The 21,775-nt window shown below is 39.9% G+C and overlaps 4 protein-coding genes across 4 annotated transcripts; 2 read left to right on the top strand and 2 right to left on the bottom strand.

Annotated features, from left to right (window-relative positions):
* Nucleotides 1-391: 391 nt before the first annotated feature.
* nemp1 (nuclear envelope integral membrane protein 1) lies at nt 392-4,225 on the bottom strand. Its single transcript, XM_083676121.1, has 9 exons — nt 4,117-4,225; nt 3,430-3,551; nt 3,050-3,269; nt 2,884-2,956; nt 2,693-2,786; nt 2,463-2,577; nt 2,121-2,346; nt 1,836-2,012; nt 392-1,578 (listed from the first exon to the last, which is right to left on the bottom strand). The coding sequence occupies exons 1-9, from the start codon at nt 4,220-4,222 to the stop codon at nt 1,368-1,370; spliced, it is 1,344 nt and encodes a 447-aa protein (XP_083532247.1). The 5' UTR covers nt 4,223-4,225; the 3' UTR covers nt 392-1,367.
* A 1,754-nt stretch (nt 4,226-5,979) lies between these two features.
* On the top strand, nt 5,980-12,176 carry cd63 (CD63 molecule). The gene is made up of 8 exons (XM_083676116.1): nt 5,980-6,130; nt 7,496-7,581; nt 9,495-9,680; nt 10,306-10,380; nt 10,502-10,597; nt 11,029-11,172; nt 11,401-11,484; nt 11,662-12,176. Exons 2-8 carry the CDS (start codon nt 7,516-7,518, stop codon nt 11,725-11,727), a joined length of 717 nt encoding a protein of 238 aa, XP_083532242.1. The 5' UTR covers nt 5,980-6,130; nt 7,496-7,515; the 3' UTR covers nt 11,728-12,176.
* Nucleotides 12,177-12,614: 438 nt separating this feature from the next.
* Nucleotides 12,615-16,648, bottom strand: letmd1 (LETM1 domain containing 1). Its single transcript, XM_083676115.1, has 9 exons — nt 16,528-16,648; nt 16,060-16,214; nt 15,619-15,734; nt 15,367-15,449; nt 14,914-15,100; nt 14,577-14,678; nt 14,266-14,418; nt 14,068-14,164; nt 12,615-13,884 (listed from the first exon to the last, which is right to left on the bottom strand). Exons 1-9 carry the CDS (start codon nt 16,626-16,628, stop codon nt 13,811-13,813), a joined length of 1,068 nt encoding a protein of 355 aa, XP_083532241.1. The 5' UTR covers nt 16,629-16,648; the 3' UTR covers nt 12,615-13,810.
* Nucleotides 16,649-17,782: 1,134 nt separating this feature from the next.
* On the top strand, nt 17,783-20,283 carry gtsf1 (gametocyte specific factor 1). Its single transcript, XM_083676119.1, has 7 exons — nt 17,783-17,971; nt 18,180-18,286; nt 18,404-18,530; nt 18,630-18,713; nt 19,042-19,108; nt 19,313-19,383; nt 19,531-20,283. Coding segments are annotated over exons 1-7 (552 nt in total). The 5' UTR covers nt 17,783-17,877; the 3' UTR covers nt 19,533-20,283.
* The last annotated feature ends 1,492 nt before the right edge of the window (nt 20,284-21,775 follow it).

Raw genomic sequence — 21,775 nt, 5'->3', positions numbered from 1 at the left:
CAGTAAAGCTAACATATAGAGTAATACAATAGCCAAAACCAAATACTTCCAGGGCATAACATATTCTAAACCCAAATAAAGAAACACAGCAAGTCCCTTACTTGAAACTGTCAGGTATTGAGTATGGTTAATGATTAAAAGTGCTATTGTGACCCCTGCTGTTCAAAGCAGTGTATTGTAGAGTCCATTCAACATAACTCCATCATAGATTACACTTCAGCACCGATGTATTTCAAGAGCTCTCTATTCCTTGCAGTATTACCTCCTCTACAAGTAACTAGGAGCTTTCCACAGATGGGAATTATGTCTTAAGATAAAGTAGAGTCTAATGCATTGATAGACAGATCAAAGACAAATGGTCTCATGTCATGGATTATTTATTGATACTGGCATGATTATTTATATTAAAACATACAGAGGTAGAACATCTCAAAGTAAAAAAATAAGTCCTATTTCAACATCCTCTGTTTTACATGTATTTCATACTTAAAGGCATCGCATGTGATACAAACTACTGCACTAATATTTTGAAGTTCCTTTAGAAATAAAGCATAATATTTTTCAAAGGAAACCGAAAAAAGAAAATCATCAAGGACCTACATAGATTTTTATGTCAAATGTACTTTAAATAAACATTTTATCTCCACAAATCACAAATCTTACAATTCACAGAGATATTCATATAATACAAATTATTTTGTGTCAAAAGGGTTATAATAAATGCAGTGATACTAAAGATTACTGTTTTATTGTTATTTATTTAAAAAAAAAAAAAGGTACATTCAGGCCCAACAGCTGTAAACAGAGTACTTCAAATACCTCATTGTTGCCCAGAATCTCCAACACTTGTCAGACGTACGAGAGAATTGGGTGAAATCAATAAAACCAAGGAAACTACAACTATAAAACTAAAACCAAAGGATAAATTACAGAGTTAAGACAGAAGCACAAAGTTGTCTCCAAGAAAATCAAACCAACAAGCAGGATAAACATTCTCTTACATTGATCCAAGCGTTTTCTCAAGCAGAACTTCAACACTGGGCTGATTTCTAATTTGAGAAAGTTTAAGACAAATCAACCACTCACATCAAAATAGGAGATGTGCACTGAAGTTGCATGGAACTAGGCCTTTCTCAAGTTATGATTCAGCCCTATGTGCAAATAACAACAACAGTTTATAGTGGTAGTTTATAGGGACGCCTCAGATTTGCCCAGGATGAAAGAAGATCTCACACAGGCTTATCAATGGCCATTATTTCACAATCTCCATTCTGACTCATTGACCCCAGTCCGAGAATTTGCAAGATTGCACTTATGCTTAGCAACCAACAAATTTGCTGCTGGGAAATGATCCCATCTATCCATGTTTACAAGTCTCTTTTGGTCCATGCAATGACTCTCTCTCGTTTCAAAGCATCTACAATCTCTCCATCCTCATCATCATCATCATCATCATCCTCCTCATCTGTGGCAAAAAGCTCATCTTCAAAGTAGGATCCTCCGAGACCATACTCATGTGTGTGGACGGAAACCTCATTTGAGATCAGGTGGTTTGAGCCCTCCACAAAATCTGCAAACCTGTGGATAACACCACCAGCATCTCTTTAGCACCAAATGTTTAACACCACTCTGAAAACATTACTGAAAGTCCTGAATGGGAAAGGAAGAAGGTCAGTGATGTGATGACAGATAAAAAGACACTTATCGTCCCCCAGGCAGGAAGCTAAATTAAGATCTAGTAGTCTGTGCAATTAACTCTGCTCAGAGTACAACCAGAGCTCAATACTCACTACATGGATGTTAAACATTAGAGGGCATTTTACTGCCAGTGTCACCTTTTTGGGGACTGAAGTCGAGAGACAGTCCTCCAGGTGCTGAATTCTGGGCTACCACAGTACTTCCGCAGGTTTTCAAGGGCATGCTGTGTCTCCTCCATCCCCTGTTTCTGAAACTCCTCCTGAGTCAGCAGTCGACGAGGTTCTGGCTTCCAGCATAGAGTTGGCTTTAGTTTACTGCATGACAGAATATTACCAGATTAGAAATGTATACCACTTGACACTGATAAAAGGAATCGAATTGTCAGATGTCAGCTGAGAGTTGTACTGTACCCAAACACCTACCGCCAAACAAAGAAGACCAGGGAAACAGGATACTCCAGGTTCTTAGCGCAGAAGGCAGCCACAATGATGGCCAAAGCCACTTGCTGAACCTGGATCCCGGTGTAAATCAGCAGCAGTCCGAACAACTGCAGCGTCCATGAGAGGATATTGACACTCTTCTCCTCCACAAGAGGGCCATGTCGATAACACACAGCAAAACTGATGAACCCCACTACTGCAGTATAGCCTGGGGCACACAGACAAAGAATTCATTCAACATCTACTTATACATGGAGATATGAATTTTGAAACAATTTCTCATACATTAAATGATTGCGTTGCCAAAGTAAGTAGGCTACTTACCAAAAGCCAGATGCCAGTGTTCTTTCACGATTAGTTGCAGGTTCTTGATAACAAACTGGATGATGTAAACGGAAAAGGACCATCCACCAACTATCAACACGTAGAATGGACTTTTCTGAGAGAGGAAAATCAAAATGATAAATCTACCAATATCTCTTGATACACAGTTCAAATGTGGTTAATGTAAAGGTGTGATCAGCCGCAAGGCCTTAATACAGTAGTCTTCTTACCTTGGGCAAAAAACGTGCCATAATGAAGATGACAATGATGAGAGAGGCAATCATGCCTGTGCTCATTCCTGCAGAGTAATAGAATACCTGACTCCTGTTGGACAAAAAACACAACAAAAACAACATATAAATGGTGACATAACTTTGACCACTTTATCAACATTCAGGGGGGTAACACCCAATTGACTTACCTGCTGAGTGAGTTAGCAAAAACGAAGAGCAGCACTCCAGTGAGGAACACCACAAACAGGTAAACGTCAAACTCTACAGGAGTAAAAATAAACAGCACACATTCAACCACATGAACTTACTTATAAGCCATCTGACATCTCAAGGAAACCCCGCCTTTCTACTTACTGCGGATGGCCTTCACGGTGTATTGAGCTTTGGGGTGAACAGGATCAATCCTGAAGCAGGTCTTTTGACAGAACAGACTGATGCTGAAGGTGGTTTCGTTGGACTGCTCACGCATCAAGTGCTGCATCATGCCCCAGACACTGAAGTGCTCCAGCTCCTGCAGCCTCTCCTCATCCTCTACAACAGTCACTTTCAGCTGTTTCGAGCTCCATACTCTGACCTGTGTCCACAATGCCACATGAGCCCAAACAAAACATTTAATTCAAAACCATACATATTGTATAACTACAGCTCTGATAAGGCTGGAGCAAGGGTTAGGCTTGGAACTAGGGTTAGGGGGTTCAACCTATTGATTCAATTCTCAAATATTTTTCTCTTGCCTGAATTCTTGTCCAAGTTTCCTTCCATCCAGGCACAATGGAATTGAGGTAGCAGAAGTGACTGGCTTCTGATCTTTCACACTCCTCGCCATCTTTGAAATTGATAATATTAAGCGTACTACCTGTAGAAATAAGAAATAAAGAAATAAAAAAATAAGAAATAAGAATATGTTCGTCACCTTTAATTGTGCATTTTCTCTCCTGTGTTGTATTCACCAGCAAGGCAATATACCACAGTCATTGTCATACATTGTAGAGTATGCACAACATTTAACCAACTGGCTAAAAAAGACAGGGCAACTTTTTGCAGCTACGCCGGCACTTACCGGACAGGCTAACTAGCCTACTTTGTGGGCGTTTCTCGCTAGCTACATGGGTATGTATGTATGTATGTATGTATGTGTGCTAATCAAATCAACACCGATACACTGACAGCCAATCAATCTTTCATCGATGTAGTTAACTAAATGAATAAGCTGGCCAGCCACGAGATAAAGATAGGTGATAGCTTGTAAACATTGACAGCTAGCTAAGCGAAGTGGTGCTATCTAACGTTAGCTGCCCTATGCTAGGCTAACCTTACCACGCTAGTAAATTACACAAGATAACTTAGCAAGCTACTCAATGAAAATACATCTAATTTCATGGTTGATTTATCTGTAAAAGACCTAGAAACGTACGCCGTACCTGAGACTTGTTGTGTATTTTGTGGTAAACTTAAAAATACGAACAAAACTATTAGTTTTGCACTTTCGGAGAGCAATCTCTTTCTTAATTTCATGCATCCCGCCATGACAGAAAACGACATCCAACCCCTTCGCTAAGCAACCGAAATGAGTTACAGAAAAACTAGCCAATCGAATAAGAGGTCAACTGTTTTGATTCATTCAAGACCATTAAACGTTGACTGAAAGTTGACAATGTTGAATAATATGCTACGAAATAATAAGACACACAAAAAATGAGGTTAAGGTTAAAGGGGTTAGGCCTTTATTTAGGTTATCTTGAAAGGAGTCTATGGCCAAGGATAAACCTCATCCACATTGTTCTGTTTATCAGGGCACTGTCAAATTAGCATGTTTGAAATATCATGAATGTCTGAATTACCTGAAAGTAATTTAAATAAAGTCATTGAGTCTTTTTAGAGAATTTGGGAGGATTTGGGCATGACATTTCAAAGCGGTCCATTGACTTAAACTGGTCTTAGGTTGAAAGTGCTAACAGTTAGTGGTTAGTCACAGTGCCCAGATAAACAGAACCAATGTGTAAATTGAAGTCTGTCCTTGTCCATAGACTCCTTTCAGGGTATGGAACCAAATAGTGATTTTGTAAATGTGGTTTTGTAATCCCTCTAAGGCTAGGGCTAGGGTAAAGACTAGGGTTTGGAGGGCTTTAATCAATATATGTTTGAACAGGTCTAAGTGTGCAACAGTCACATTATAATATTTCCTAGTCCTGCCACAAGAGGCAGACATATCTTCTCTCATCATTATCTTGAAGGCAGAATCAGAATAAGAAATGTGTTTGTGTACAGTCAAAGATAATATAGGGTTTTTAGGTGCTTTTCCTATTTCTTAGCCATCAAACAATAGCATATGGTTCCAACATAGGAATCAACAATTGCATCCTCATAGGTTTCATATAAAATAAGGATTTCAGGGTTTCATTCCGTATTTGATATCAATGTTTGAAATAAATGTTTTTGAGTATGAAGAGTGACTTCTTTGTCAACTGTTGTTTAATCATGATGAAGTAAATATCTCCTCCCCACCCAAAGTAAGTCCTTTATTACCTCCCTCAGTTCTGCAATAGTAATTCAGGGAAGACTACATGAGTCAGAGTGACCGCTTCTGATGTCAATGATGGCCTTAATAATCACAATCCAGAACATGATTATGTAATAGTGTGAATATCATGAACTTGTAAACCATACAGTAGCTCTCACAGGCTCGTCACCATGACCGCATCCTCATTTCCCGATTTTCAGTCCTCAAATTTCAGTCCTCTTATCTCTACTCTTCATCAGGTCTGATCTACAGTATTTCCTCATACTGGTCTTTAGCATCCATTAAAGGGAAGTATCATAAATGGGTGTCATAAAAATATTTTAGAATGTTTTACAAGTAAATGCCATAGCTGTAGCTCTCAGCTAGCACTCTCATACTATGTGAGGGCAGACAACTTCGTGATTGACTGCAACAAGTTGCCATCGCAAGGGAGGAAATGTGGGAACAGAAATGCTCTTCCACGCCATGTGTTACCTAACCCGTCTCCACCCAATCAGAGTAAGAGCTTTGTTAGTGACTCATCAGAATTGTGTGTAAAAGAGCAACATTTTGAGGAAATACGCATTAAATATAATTCAACTCATAGGCCTATCCCTAACCCTAATGCTTGAAATATAATGTCATTCATCACTGGCCTAGTGCTTTACCTTGAAAGTGTAAACTGTTTATATAGGCACACTACTGCAATCATTCCTGTAAATCTATACTAATATGCTGTGTATATTAATGATAGCTACACTTTTGGGAGCCACTGCCGTGAGTCACTACCAAGGTCGGGGAGGTGAGGTTAGCCCATGGAGGAGGGAGGGACTTACCGAGAATCACATCAACTTCAACAAGTTTATTTCGCCACCCAACTCCTCACACATCACTTCGTCGTTGCTTTTCTTGTAAAACATATCATCTGGAATAAAGTAGGTTTTCTCTTATCTACTTTCGTTAAGTCAACTGTTTGATGTTATAAATTATAGTCTTATTTCAATAGTGAACGGGGAAAAAAATGGTTTATAAAACGAGAGGTTATTTTTGTGAATGAGGAAATGCACATGAGTAAGGAGTAACTTTGTTGTCTTTACGGATACTTGACTAATTGAATTTGACTACAAACGACGTAACTAATTTAATTGGTAACAATCGTTACATTGTTTCCTCGTTCTAGATAACAGTCTATTAACGGGGTAGCCTGTACTTTTGCGTGGTTGGTCACTACCGCCTCAATGGATCGATGTCGCATTATATTGCGGACCTCTGACCCTGCTATAGCCTATGATGAGAGTTTCCAAAACTTCTAAATTCAGTATTTTCTCTTATACTCAATTGTCTCATGATCTTTTAATGTTTCAAATTGAGGCTCATAATTAGTTTTCATGTCAAGTAGCCAAGGCCTCACCAATAGTCCATATAACTCACTTTTAGATAGGGCCTTAAACGTTTTGATAGCCTAATGTGTACAGATATCTAACACACAGTAATGAGCATAATCCAATGAGCTTAATTAATATTTACATATTGAAGACGTCAAGCGGCAAGCATTTATAAACGAAATTGAAGTTCTGCATTTTGAAACATCCGACTGCACAGACTTAAAACACAGCAAATTGCATGATCTGTCTATGTAGCCTACATTCCACATTCCAGTCAACCTTAGTTGATCTAATCCTTCAGTACTAGTGATCATAGAAATGTTGTCAAGGAACAGATTATATTGACCTCAGATCCCAATGCATGTGATGGGCTTGGGCACATTAAACTAAAGTTTGAAACAAATGTTGTTTTATGGTATAATCTGGTGTGGCAAGAATGCTGTTGTGGATTCAGGCCTGTAGACCCTCGTGCATGCCGGAGACTACAAGCCTGTGACACTCTCTTAGAGAGGCCAAGCTCAAATAACCCTACTGTATAAAGCCATGTTTGATGTGGCCCATAATCAATTAATTATAAAGAAATATCTGGTGTGCCTCGACAGAGTTGTGAGGTGTTGACTCCCCATCCCCAAGTCTGCTCTTCCTTAAAGATCCTCCCACACACCAACAATGTAGCCTGATGCCTGTCAATGTTGATCCTTTATATATATCCTCATTATGCCTGGCAGTTTTGCAGAATTTTTCTCAATTTACACCATTAAAGCCTTGTATGCAGAGCCACATATGAAGCAGCAAATAATTTAAATCTATAATCCATGCCATATTGCTGTTAAAATAAACACGTCTCATCAACACACATCTCTATCTCAAACTGTGGTTGATTTGGTAGTCTTATATTTCTATGTGTTGATCCAGGGACTTGATACTGAGCAACAATGGCAGTCGAGGGAGGAATGAAATGTGTGAAGTTCCTACTGTTCTTCTTCAACTTCATCTTCTGGGTGAGTAGTTGGGCACAAATCCTCACGTTTCTACATTTACTTTTCCAAAAATCTGTGGTAACACTTCAGCTGGTATTAAAATGCATTCATAGAGAGACATGACATTTACGAACGCTGCATTACACCTTTCTTCCTGGTATTGTCAAACCTTTCCTGAATTTAATTTAGTGTCTGATCTGAGTTGTCAACATGAAGTCGGCAAACTTTCTATGACTTTGTCACTATTGTGGAAGCTTGTAATCTTTCTGTTGTTAGGTCACTAGGTATGTCAGCTGACCAGAACACACACACACACACACACACACACACACACACACACACACACACACACACACACATACACAACATGGCACTTCCTCAAATCTCCTATGGTCTGATGTTCTCAAATTCTCCCCTCAAGAACAGACACACTAATTTTCTTGAAATGTGTTTAACCTTGTTGTAGATCTGAAAGAGGAAGCAAGGATGTGTGTGAGAGAGAGAGGGAGAGAGATGGAGGGAGAGAGAGAGTAAAAGAGAGAGAGTAAAAGAGAGAGAGTGAGAGAGAGAGAGTGAGTGAGTGAGTGAGTGAGAATAATGTTGGAGTCTTGTGACCACTGACCAGGGTTTCAAAGTGTTATGACAATATCATGTGACTTGTCAAGATCAACCCTTTTTTCCCTTCCTGATCTGCATTCACCGATACAATGCTTTCACATGATCTCTTGCCTAATCTGTCTCTGTGTCTAGCTGAATTGCTTTGCTCTACAACATCTCACATATCAGCTGATAGACAAAAAGACACATAAACATACATGCTCACACACATAAACACACACACACACACACACAGTTTTCTACAGTACCTCTCCACTAGGAACCAGCGCCTAATTCAAACATAATGCCAAATATTGACTTTGGTGTTACCGACAATGAAAGGAGGCTGGCACCTCAGGCAATGACTTAACAGCAGTCATACTGGTCAGGTATATTCACCTGACCACGTATGTACAGTAACATATGCATGCCATTATTTTAAGTTGAAGTTGTGAGAGTTATGAGAGTTTTGTCTGGACTTGTCTTGACTTTTTTGGTCTGTTTTCTCTCTTGATATTGTCCTGAAGTCATATCAGATTAAAGAGTGGTTCGACCAGTTTGGTCAAAAAAGTGTTGAACCGGGAGCTTTTTTGGAGGATTAACTACCGTAGTACAGATGGGATATTTGTTTGGAAAAACAGGGCGTTGTTATAAAGCTCTTTTATTTTGTTTTCAACCTTTATGAAACTTCCCCGCAATGTAATTATACGCTATAATACACATATTACCTTTCATTTCATACTGTACATTGACTCATGCCTCCGCACTCAATTCCTGTTCTTGGTACTTAATACATACAAAGGTGTGAGGCGCGATCCTCCTGTTTACATTTAGGTAGTCCAGCTTGTGTTTGTGTTTCCTTACATGTAGAGGACACCATTGGCAAATAGCAAATACACTGTCAATGATTCAAGTACTAAAAATGCTGCAACTGCAATCTAAACATACAGCATCATATTTCCCCTGTTTAGTATGTCCCCTTGCCTTTGTGTCCCCTGGTTGTTAAAGAAATTAGTTTTCATTTGGTCCCAGTAATATACCCTTATAGCAGTAACCTGATTGGGTGCAGCCTTCATAATGTAGAGTAGCCAGAAAAGGCTCCAGATTGGATGAGATTTCAGAACACATTACAGTATCGGAAATAGTGTAATGTTTAATCTTCAAAAGTCTGACACATACGTAATGTTGTTCTTGACAGATTTCACAAACATTGCTGTTCACTTTCAGTTTTCTTTTTAAAAGTATGTTTCAATGACACTAATCATATCTCTCTCTCTGTCTCTCTGTCTCTCTCTCTCTCTCTCTCTCTCTCTCTCTCTCTCTCTCTCCCCCTCTAGCTGTGTGGTCTAGCCCTGATTGTAGTGGGCATCTTAGTTCAGGTAGCGCTTCATAACACCCTCGTAAAGAATGCATCCACCTCTTCAGCCCCTATTCTTGTCATCGTGGTGGGGGTCATCATCTTCTTCATCTCCTTCTTTGGCTGCTGCGGAGCCTGGAAAGAGAGTTACTGCATGATCACAATGGTAAACCATACACAATGACTTCTCTCCATACACAACACAACACAACATACACAGCCAGTTTTGCATTCTGGAAAGGAAATCTGAAAGAAATCTGAACTAACTGGTCTGACCAAACTTAATGCTTATCTTTTACTTTTGCAGTAACCCTTATGATGCAGATTGTGTTCCGTTCTGGCATCCGATGTAACTGATTGTGTAACCTAGAAGGATACAGAAGAATATGTACATAGTTCAATAGAAGTCCTTCTAAGGATCAATCAATTAGGATTCTCTTTCTATTTCTATAGAAACTTGTGATTGTTGCTTCTTGTCCTCCTCATGTAAAGCACCTTGAGCACCTGATGGAAAAGGGATATATATATATATATATATATATATATATATATTATGACCTATTATAGCTATTATAGTTAGTTATTACAGTCATTTTAGAGTTATTACAGAGGTAGGTGGTCCTCTGTGGCTCAGTTGGTAGACCATATATACTGAAAAATGTATGCACTCACTGCAATGTAAGTCGCTTTGGATAAAAGTATCAGCTAAATGGCATATATTATTATTATATATTAGGTAGATAAAGCTATATTTGAAACATATATGTATTTCCATTTTACTCTCTTTCTAGTTCTCTATCCTTCTCTCTTTGATCATCATCGTGGAAATTGGTGCCGCTATCGCTGGATATGTCTTTAGGGGCAAAGTGAGTATCCATTTCAGTTGACATTTGCACGTTTATGGTATATAAATATGGTATATACTGTATATATAAAAAACGCTTTGCCATTTCATACTGCAAATCATTGTTTTTGTCCGTCCTCTAGCTGAAAGTGATTGTCCAGGACGAGCTTAATCAAATGCTCACCAAGTACAATGGCAGTGCAGAAATCCAGAAGGCCTTTGATGAACTGCAAGAGAAGGTAAGTAGTACTAACCGTTATAGTGGTGGATGTGTTAAGGGCAGAAAACAAAAAGAACTGACATAGATCTGTTACTTCAATTATGAAATCCCCTTCACAGGTTGCATACCACCCTACTTGTTGAAGCTACAAGTATAAAGACAGACATACTCACATACAATATCTTACAACACTTGATCCTGAATCTTACTTCTGTCGTCATGTGAAAATGATTCACTGTGTGAGTGATTCTGCTAGTGAGTGCTGTAGGTCACGAATATGTTTAACTTGTCCCCTCCTGTTGACATGATGAAGCAATATCCTGCTTCCTCTTTCTTTTCCGTCATCTGATAACTGGTAAACCTTGCTATCTTATGTTGCTGTTCTCTCGTCCTCCATCTATCATCCCCGTCAATGCTCATTCTCACCATTGTGTCCTGCTCTTCATCCAGCTGAAATGCTGTGGGGTGAACGGCACCGCTGACTGGATCAACTTAAAGCCTGACGGGATCTCTGTGCCTGACTCCTGCTGCGTCAACGTCACTGATGGCTGTGGTGTTGGGACGATGGCTGATCCAAGCAAGGTGCACCAGGAGGTAAGCTCCTAGCGGTTGGGTTGGGTTTTATTTTCAAAAGTACACATGAATGAACCCTTGCCAGGTGAAACTTGGAATATGTCCTTAAAACGTTTAACACCCTAAGCAGCCCTTCCTTCCCCTTTCCCTAGGAAAAAAATCAGTTAGAAAACATCATCCAACAAAAACATAAAAAAAAACAATAGGGCAGTGGACAGGAATGAACTCTGTTTGTGGTCATTATTCTAGGGGTGTGAGAAAGTTGTGGAGGAGCTGCTGAAGAAGAACATCCTGTGGGTCATAGTTGCAGCACTAGTGATTGCTTTCTTGCAGGTAAGAGCAAGTGAACACAAACATTTACATACCTACACACAAGATCTGCTGATTGTGGGCACTACTCCAACACATGAATCACCCATCCACAAACGCACGCACACACAAACGCACATGCACACATACACACACACACACACGGCTAGTTTGCTTACTATTTTGCTTTTTATTCTATAGATCATGGGCCTCGTATTTGCCTGCATGCTGATGAGAGGCATTCGCAGTGGCTATGAAGTCATGTGATCATTCTGCCCACAACTTCCTAGGGAGTGGCCAAGTCACCTTCACTCACAGGTCTAATTAAAGTCAATAGAAATTAATTATGGAGAGCTTCATACAGTATGTAACTTTTATTTACACATTTCTTATTCTCAGTGTAAACACATTAAAATGTGTGCCCTTGTATTGATGAGAAAAATGTCACATGCCAAGGATATCAATGTCTGGATATTTTTTAGAAAAAATATATCTTTAATTTAAATAGAGAAGCATTCTCAAATTTGCATTTGCACTGTACTCTCCTTAGTTCTGTTACGGCATGTTCTATTAATATTGATCTTCTGAATATATTCTACTCTACACTATACTTTATTTTTCAGAAAAGTTTTGAGTCTGCATTTTTTGTTTTGCTGGTTCCCCAATTCCTATTTGTATTAAAGATATATGATGTTAAAATACACAACTTTACGTCTCTTTCCGATCATGATGTCACATTTATTCACAAGTTCATAGTTTCGCATATTTTGCTCATTATAAAAAGAATCAACTGGTTTCCATTAATTACTTTCTCTGACATCCCATCCCTGCTGTCTTTATAAGAATTGAATGCTTGCATTGCAGACTGATGATCAGAAACCTGACCATGTGATTTGAACTGGATACAGAAGCAGTCCGAGATTCTAGCCAATAAATTAGGCCTGGAGTTTGTCTGGGTCAGGAAACACTCCTGGCCCTGCATAGTGGCCTACCTTTAGATATACCGTCTGTTTCAGATTATTGTGTCAAGACTGAATCTAATGCCACCTAGTGTCTCAAAAGAAAAAGTATTTAAGTGACCCATTTCTTTTAATCTGTAAATAATTGGTGACTATGTTCATTATGGTACTCTGACTGTAAATGAGCGCATTGAGCAAAGGATAAAGTTATTTATTTCAGAGACACAGAATTCCTTAACAGTTCAGATAACTGTGACCTCAACCAAAGTAAATTATAGCAACACAAACCACCTCCAAAATAAGTTGAACAAGTACACAAAATAATATCTGTAAAAAAAAAAGTTTTCAAACTTAGCATCTGAGAGTAAAATGGCAACTTAAAAATAACTGTCTAGCAACCCCTTCGATTGCAAATGGGTTTCACCAGACAGTCCTTATCAGCAAGGCACAGAGATGGAGCAGACATTTCCGATTCCTCTAGTGTGTGAGGAGAAAAACCTCAGGTTTCAACACTGCTGTAGCAGTGCAGTTTATCTTCATAGGTTGCTAGTACTACACATTGACACAATGTATTTTCTTTCAAGAAAACATTTTTTTCACTCTCCAACACTGATTGTACTTACTGTCAAACCCAAAAACAAAGAAACTTCAAGTAAACGATGTGGCTGACCCAGTAAAGTGCCATACAGCTTGATAGCAACACAATCTTCAGGGCTTTTAATTGCAGTTATTGTTCCTCAAAGTGAAGAGATGAAATCGCACTTCACTAAAACAGCTATGTGCATTCATTAGTATAAGTACTGTATGAAATGAAATGGATGTAATGTTTACCGAATTACTGATATTGAGTATGTTGAAGGAGCATGAGAATAGCAGTACAGTAGTGACACACCATGACATAAGCCCTCTAAAGCGCTATGTAGTGCGTGGGTGTCATTATACCCTCTACCCTAAATATGGGTTTGGTCTCCTGACAAACAGATTTTCAAATGTTACCTGTATCAACATGGCAAGCTGTACATGAACAGACAAGTACCATATACTGCAAGTATGAAGCCTCTTTTTTTGCAACCCGTTCTCCATATCCCTATGAGAAAGCTTCAGCTTACAAGTAAACAAAAATAGATTCAAGTCTCGGCTTGAAAATAACTCCTGTTTTGGGACATTGAGACAGCCATGTTACCGGACTTCCTTCACCATACCCAATAAACCTTCCACTGCATCATGAAATAACATTTGTTGTCTTCTGAAAGTGAGGTGTGTGTTGTAGAGCTTGGCGTTGTTTTGCTTGGTAAACTGCAGATGCGGATGCCACCATAGGAAAGTGGCCTTGCCTAGCGTGGTGAGAGACAGCTGGGTGGAAATGGTCCATCACTCTTTGTTCCTTCCTGTTAGCGGCGGGGGGGGTTTGGGTAGTTGGCAGAGAGCAAAACCATGCTGTACAAAAGCAGAGAGGTCTCCGACTCTGTGACAGTAGAGAGACATGAAGAAAAACAGCCACGTTAATGTTACCCTGCTCCGTAGTAATAGGATGCAAGATGAGTTGTCATCATTCAGTGTTATTAGATTGGCATTAATGTATGCAAGCATCTCTTCATATGTATCATGAAAGCTTGAAAAGCTATAAGGGAGAAGTAGAGAGAGAGACCTTTCAAGTGATAGGAGAACTGTAGCCACTGTGAAAGCCATTCCTGGCACTGATTGATGCTAAGACTGTAAGAGTAGAGCCCCCTGACGTAGCAGGCCTGGGAAGAACAGGATGAAACCACCATCAAATCAATTATGCAATTTCGAGCTAACTAACATTTTCCTGATATCTACGAACAAGGTGAAGTGATGTGCTGACCTGTCTCAGCTCAGTCTCATTCAACTGTTGCAGACCCAGTCTACGGAGGGCCCGGTCGAGAAGGAGCAGCTCTATGGCATGGCTGTTCAGTCGATTGCCAATCAGGATAGAGGGAAGGAGGGGCGTCAGGAAGAGCAGGGGGCAGAGTTGCCTCTGTTTTCCCATAAGAGACAAGATACATATGTTATGATTACATGCTGGTTTTCAGGCAAGACAAACAGGTTGGATAAAAAATAAATAAATCCATGGACTCATGTAAGGGGGAATTGCTGAATAAAGAGAAGCAGTAAGGGTTTTATTTGATCACTGACCATCTGATCTGCATTCAGTCTCTTGATACCCAGGGGATGTCCAGAGAACAACCCTCGTATTCCGTGGATTTCAGGAACATTAGGATGGACACCTCTTTGCACCTAGAATTACATGGACAAACATCAGTGTCTACAGGCATTTGTGGTGAACACCTTCATACACCAGTTGCATATAGTAGGACGTTTCTAGGGGGGAAACAAGCAGCCAACAAGATTTTAGACATCTATGATTATGGTAATGACAAGGGAAGGGAATGTGTGCAGAGTAGCTGCGCTCACAGTTACCACTCCATGTACTCCTTAGAATTGTTTGGGTCAAACACCTGCATTCACACACCTTCTTACAGAGGTCTAGTACGCGGCGCTGGAGGCCACCATCTTTGACTTGAGAACCTGCCCTCTCGAGCCCCTTCAGCACTGCCCAATGTTGTTGAGCCCTGTGGGAATGGTACACTCTCTGGAACTCAGTCTGCTGATGGGGGGTCCAGAAGTGGCGGATCAGGAGCTGGCGGGGGAAAAGGTACCTGGTAGTGAACAGGAAAGGAGGAAAGCAGGGAGAGGAGGAGCGACGGGAAGAATACACAAGACAGGGAGAAGAAGAGGATACAGGGAGGGGAAGTGGTTTTACACTGCAAGGCACAATGTATTATTATTGTGGCAAATAAATGAGCATTGATTATGCAGAGGTTATAACTTAGAACTCTCATTATAACTCCCACTAACTCCCCAATGAAAGAAGGATGTTGAGGAGATGACTGAATAGGCATTCATTTCAAACAAATTAACTCACATTAGGACAAAAACCAGGTAGTTGGCAAGCGGAGGAATAGAAATGAGCGCCAGCGGTATGGCTTTGAAGATATCTCTGCGAAACTGAGAAACACAAAGACAGGTAAAGTTACCATTTAACTAAGTATAACTTTTAAGACTTGGACTGGTTGGACAAAGACAGGTCCAGGCCTTTGATGTTGATAAAAGATCACCCCTAAACACAATATGAGTTTGCCTGATTTTCAAGTGTAGGCCTATGCCCTCGACTGACCTGCCTGAGTTTCTCCATATCACGATAGGGTAAGTCTTGGAATTGGACACTGTTGGTGATCATGTTTTTTTTTATCACCTGCACGTCTTTGCCATCTTGGAACAAGAGCCGAAAACCTGGAGAATGATTTTACAAAGACGTGACTACTTCTCAGTCCAGACAGTAGCACAGCAGATGCAAATACTGTTTATCCTCCTCATACCACCTGTGATGTAGGCTAGGCCTAAAGATACACAGTACTTGTTACAAAATGAAATGGCATCACTGAGTGTTTGTGTTGCCTTACAAATAATGTTAGACTTTATTGGCTGGGTGTAACCAAACCATTCAGTTTACTTAGATAATGTAGGTCTTATACAAATAAGGATATGCGAGTGGCAAACTGAGGAGTATTTGCAGATAACCCCAGTTTAAACACAATGCTGTTATGAGTGGTCGTACCTGTCACGAAAGTGTGATGGAGTACATAAAAGCGGGGAAAACGTCTTTTGAGGAAGCTCTCATATTTGTCATTGAACCTCTGGAGCCTGGACACCACATGCTGGCCAATCCCAAGCCTGGCTTTGGACGGGGAGTAGCGTCTGTACAGGGACAACCTGTAAACAGGTTAGTGTAGTTAGTTAGTATAGTACACATTCTAGCCTATATGACAAAAGTATGACAATACTGACTATGCAGATTCAATAATACAGTTACTGATTTGTTATTTAGCAGCAGATCAAAGTGAAAGTATGACAACACGAACTATATATTTGATAGTGGACGTTGCAACTCGCAATCTTTGACACATCATAAGCTAGATGTTAGCTCCATGCTAGCCCTGGATCAGGGCGTAAACATCAATGCCACCAGACAGCGACTCCACGACACTTCCCCACAAAAACAACAAGATCAATCTCGCAACACTACCTTGGTTGAGACGTGCCCATGAAAGTGAAGACCACACTGCCTGTGGCGCCATTAGCTCGGATTCCACGGCAGAGAAGTGCCATAGACAAGCCCCTACACATCCCCACACAGGACAGCGCCATTGTTGGAATGGCAAACTGCGCACTGCAATTGGTTGTTCAATTACCGTAATGTTCAATGTTCTACCTACCGACTGAACAAGATCAGAAGAGTAGACCCCAGAGATCAAATCAAATCGATTTTTATTTGTCACATGTATCGTATACAGTTGTAACAGTGAAATGCTTTGGGATCTTGCTCCACGCTCAACAACAGCAATTAGCAACAATCAACAAATCAATATTAAGTAATAAAAGTCAAATCAAAAGTGTTGAGAGATGATACACAAAATCCAAAATACATTTACAAATTGTATTGTATTGATGAAGAAGCTATCTTGCCTCTTTTTACATATCAACATGTTGATAATGCTCAATTCTGACCTTGAGGAGCTATGGGGATAATTATCGAAATTGATCAGGGTTTTTTTTTACTCGCAGGCGCAGGAACATTCCAAACCCCGTCCTGTAGCTCGAGACGCACAATTTTGCAGTAAATGCATGTGGTTAGCCTGATCATAGCAAAATATAATAATTTAGCTACAGTATAATTTTGATTGGTAAATCAATTTGTAAACCAGCATTTCTAAGGCATTTTGCCTACTACATGATAGTTGTAATCCAAGCTTCTATCAACCCATTTTGGATCAAACCATTTCATCGTATATATTTGTCAGAATCAATTTGACTTTCTAACCTTCGCCGTCTGGTGGACTTTGGTAAAGGAGAGATTACTTTTAACACATTATTGCTGATTTATAAATGTAGGGTACTGTATAAAGCAAAAACGGCAGAGTTAGCTAACACACTGTCTCAATTTATTTCAACGTTTGCCACATGCATGCATGGAAGTTGAGTTGTGAGTGGGTGCAGCAGAACTAGCTAGCTATAGCATCAGCAAGGTTGGGGGAAGGGAGACAGCCATATTAGCTACCTGTTGAAAATAAACATGCATAATATTATTTTTCAAAACTCTATCAACGTAACCATAGCCAATGTCACAATTTGGATGCACATTCCATACAATAGTATTTGAATGCTGCTGCATGAATATCAGTGATCGTTTTATGATAAAAGTAAATGTTGTATTTGACCCTTAGGCCTAGTTTGCTAGCAAATTTCTTTCATTTCATATAATTTTCTTTTTTCAGCTAGCGAATTCATCACTCATTTCTGCTGTTATTGGGAGCGGGCTGGTGATAGAGGTTGAATTTGAGCTTCCTACAGAGACGAGGCGACAACAAGAGAAAGTATGACTAGCATTACCTTCAGATTGGGATCAAGTTGCACTCCCACGAAAACAACTGCTCCAGTTGAGGAGTTGCAGCGCTGGGAAGAGGACACTGGTAGGCTAAACATGTTTGAAGAAGGTCTTTCACCATTGTGAAATATTCCTGCACTCATCTCTTGAAAATCCTTGAAAGATCTTATATTTGTAAACCACCTCCATCTTTTTGAAAAATAATTTGAGTCAAGCAAGCACACACTTTACCCAACGTTTGAATTGAGTGATGTTGACTTATCTCATTCATATTTCTCTTCCATTGCTCATAGAAACAGAAGATGCCTGTGACCCGAACAAACTCCTTCAGTGTCCATATGACAAGAACCACCAGATCCGCGCTTGCCGCTTCCCATACCATCTGATCAAGTGTAGGAAGGTAAGAACTGTAGTGCTTGTGGTCGAATAACTGTTGTAGGAATAGTCTGCCGTTGCAGACATTGAAATCTCAAATGAGAGATTCTCAAATATGCTGTTTTTGTGCCCACCTTTTTAGAATCACCCTAAACTGGCCAGTGAATTGAAAACTTGCCCTTTCAATGCCCGCCACCTGATGCCCAAGCATGAGCTATCACACCACATTGCAAACTGTGTGGACAGGAGATCTGTGAATCCAGAAGACTGTAAGATTTTAATTTTGTTGTATCTTCAGTGATACTATCTTTGTCGATTAAACCCATTTGCTCCTTGTAGTGAGTCTAACCAGGTTCTTTGGTTAACAGTGGGCAGTGCTGAGGTGCAGAGCAAATGGCAGGTCCCTGTCAGCACCTGGACAAACACCAAATGTGATGAGGACTGGGATAAAGGTCAGTACTCGCGTGAGCTGAGCCTGCGATTAATTCAAGTCCAAAGATGCTTTTATGATTTTGAATGTGAGTGACTAAATATCTCAGCGTCAAGGGGATGCACACTTGATCCAATGCAAATTCCAGATGTACAGTATGGTGCTGAGCTAATTGAGTGACATACTGATCATTTCTACGCATAACTGAAATTCACATTGGGGAGCTGTCCCTAATTCTGTCTTCAACCACACAGCATGGTGTGATGCAGGTCAGTTGTCCTCATAGACATGGAACAAGGAAAGGTTATTGTATGATGTAGTCATTGTAATGCAGTTTCTGTTTGTTGCAGAGGTAGATGATTTTGCTTCTACTCCTTTCGTGTGGGGCGTATCCACAAATCTGATCAGTCAGAACAGGTGTGTTCCTCATCTTGAATGTTTCTGCCACACAATACAATGTCTTTTATTCTCCTTTTTTATTGTATTCTCCTCCACATAATGATTACTTAATAGGGTATTTATCATGTGAACTGTTCAAACTGGAGCAGTTGACTTAATGTCAAACCAGAGAACAATTTCCTTCCTTCTTTCCTCCTAACAAACTTTTATCCTCCTTTACAGGCCTGAGCCGAGCACTACAAACAACCTTATCCCTGGACTCCGTGCTCCAAGGACCCTTCCCTGGAAAATGTGTAAGTAATCATTTGGTCAGCCAGTTTGTTTACTAAAGCAATATGTAAAGTGCTAAAAACCAAATGTTTTGCTGTACTGTTATGATTTAAACCCTGTGCCCTGTCTTCCCCCCCCCCCCCTCTCTCCCCTGATAATTTTTTACATAGGAGGACGAGCTGAGACAATTTTTAAATGGACGTTCATCATAAAAAAAAAAAGGTTGAAGCTGAAAGAGTCTGGCAGTTTTTTTGTTTTATATAAATCTATGCTTTGTTCTCTTTTACAGTTTCAATATACACATTTTAAATTCACAGAATAGATTATTTTTTTTATTTTTTTTCAAATGCATGCCTTGTTACAGTACTGTTGATATAGTGATCAGGGTTACTATTTTTCCCTTTGTTTTTTTTAAAAGTGTTGTCCAATGTGTCTTCAATGACAGTCATTGAAGTATCCCTCAGGCTAAATGGCCTTTACAAAAAATGGCAATGTGAGGCCGACAGATGTTATTGTCCTCATGTAGCATAGCTAAGTTCAAGCTCTACTGATTTGTGTAATGAACGGAAAAATCCAAGAGTGAAGCAAAAACTTTACAGGATACTTGTTCAGCCTTGATTACACTGTTATGGAAGGCCACTGCAAGTGTCATGAGTGAGTATGTGATGTATCAGTGCCACAGGTCTGCCTTCCCAAACATCTCTGCTGCTTCATATAACCTGCTGTGGCAGTCGGGCACACCAGCTCTCAGCTACTGGGCTCACTGACAACAGGGATTTGCTCAAATGACAGTGTTTGTCTGCCCCTGCACACTGTACTCTTGATGTCATGTTGGCCTTCGGTGGAAAGTATTGTTTGTTTTCTCATGCCGAGTATGACTTTCTCGGATAGCTGCTGTAGCAACATTACTTTCAGAGGGTAGTGCTAGTTTACGTCCATGTATTTAGCTTCACATGGGTTCTTTGAAATGTAATAAAGGAATGTTTTACATTTGCTAATGTCTTATTTGTATGTTTTTTGTGTGCAAATGTGTTACATGCAAACGGTAGTCTATTGCTAATAACTTCAAAGCATGTTCCTTTCCAATCAGTGTTTTGTAATTGAGATTTAAGGCCTTAGCATTGATGTACCATCCATATATATATGAATCAGTTGGATATGGTTCACCTCACGTTGATAAGGAAGCTAGCACTTCTTTCTTTGAGAACTATGTTTGGCTTTTTTCGCTATCTGGATTGTCCCCCAGTATGAAAATTCATCCAGTTCTTCTTTAAACACATTTCAGTTGCACACTACAATGCTTCATTATCTGTATCTATCAGAAATGTCTGAGTTGAGATTTTCTTCTACTGTCAAACACATTTGAGCTTTGTAGGGTTGAATAAAACAGCGGATAGAGGGGAAAATATCCCTTGTCGCTTTCTATTCTTCACACATGACTGGAGCGCTGGGACGTTCTGTCCTTGTGATGGGAAGGTATTGCAGCTGTTTTGTCTGATGATGAGCTCATATCAAGGTTGAGGCTCTGGGGTTGTAGGAGGGGGAGAGCTATGGAATCCTGATTCGGTCAGCCGAGAAGGTCATCAGCTGCAACCTGCCATCTCTCCTGGATCTGTTCCACTCCAGGACCAGTAAGAGAGCAGGAAAGATCATCGCTGATCCTTCCCATCCTGGTCACAACCTCTTCCAGAGACTTCCATCCGGCAAAAGGTTCCGGTCAATCAAGACTAAAACATCGCGCCACCTGAACAGTTTCTTCCCAATGGCAATGGGGTTCACAACCAAGTGCCCTGCCACTGACTCTGGGACTCCCCCCCCCCCCACCCTGTCACACAAACAATGCACTGACAGTATAATTTATAGTTATTTAAAATTATTCTAATTTATAGTGTACATGCCCCACAACCATTTCACAGCCTCTAGCCTCATTGCTATTTAGTCTCACACAGTCTACAAGATGTATTGTTCTGCTGCTCTTTTTTGTGAATTTGTAAATTTGTTATTGCTATTTTGTTAATACTTTGCTATTTTGTAAATTTCTTGTCAATATTTGCTATTTGTTTTGTATGTCCATGCACCAACCTCACCAAGTCAATTTCCTGTATGTGCAAATATACTTGGCCAAATAAAAGAATTCTGATTCTGATCCATCAGACAAAGCTAATAAATTGGCTTGTTCAAATCAGCAGGATTAGTTGCCTGTCAAGGTAACATACAGCAATGCATCACGAAAAAAATATCTAATATTCTCCACATTGGTCTTTGAGATTGGGATTTCAAATATACATTATCAATATATACCTGTAAATGTTATATGGGAATTATTGTTTTTGTAATCTAATGAAGAATGATGTCCAGAAATGTACGGTATCCTATTCAGATAGTGACATTTACCACAGGCTGTTTAAAAATGTA

The sequence above is a fragment of the Argentina silus genome, assembly GCF_951799395.1.
Source record: "Argentina silus genome assembly, chromosome: 8".
Classification (NCBI taxonomy): Eukaryota; Metazoa; Chordata; class Actinopteri; order Argentiniformes; family Argentinidae; genus Argentina; species Argentina silus.
The sequence above is the reverse complement of the archived record's forward strand: the minus strand, read 5'-3'. Positions and strand labels throughout refer to the sequence as shown.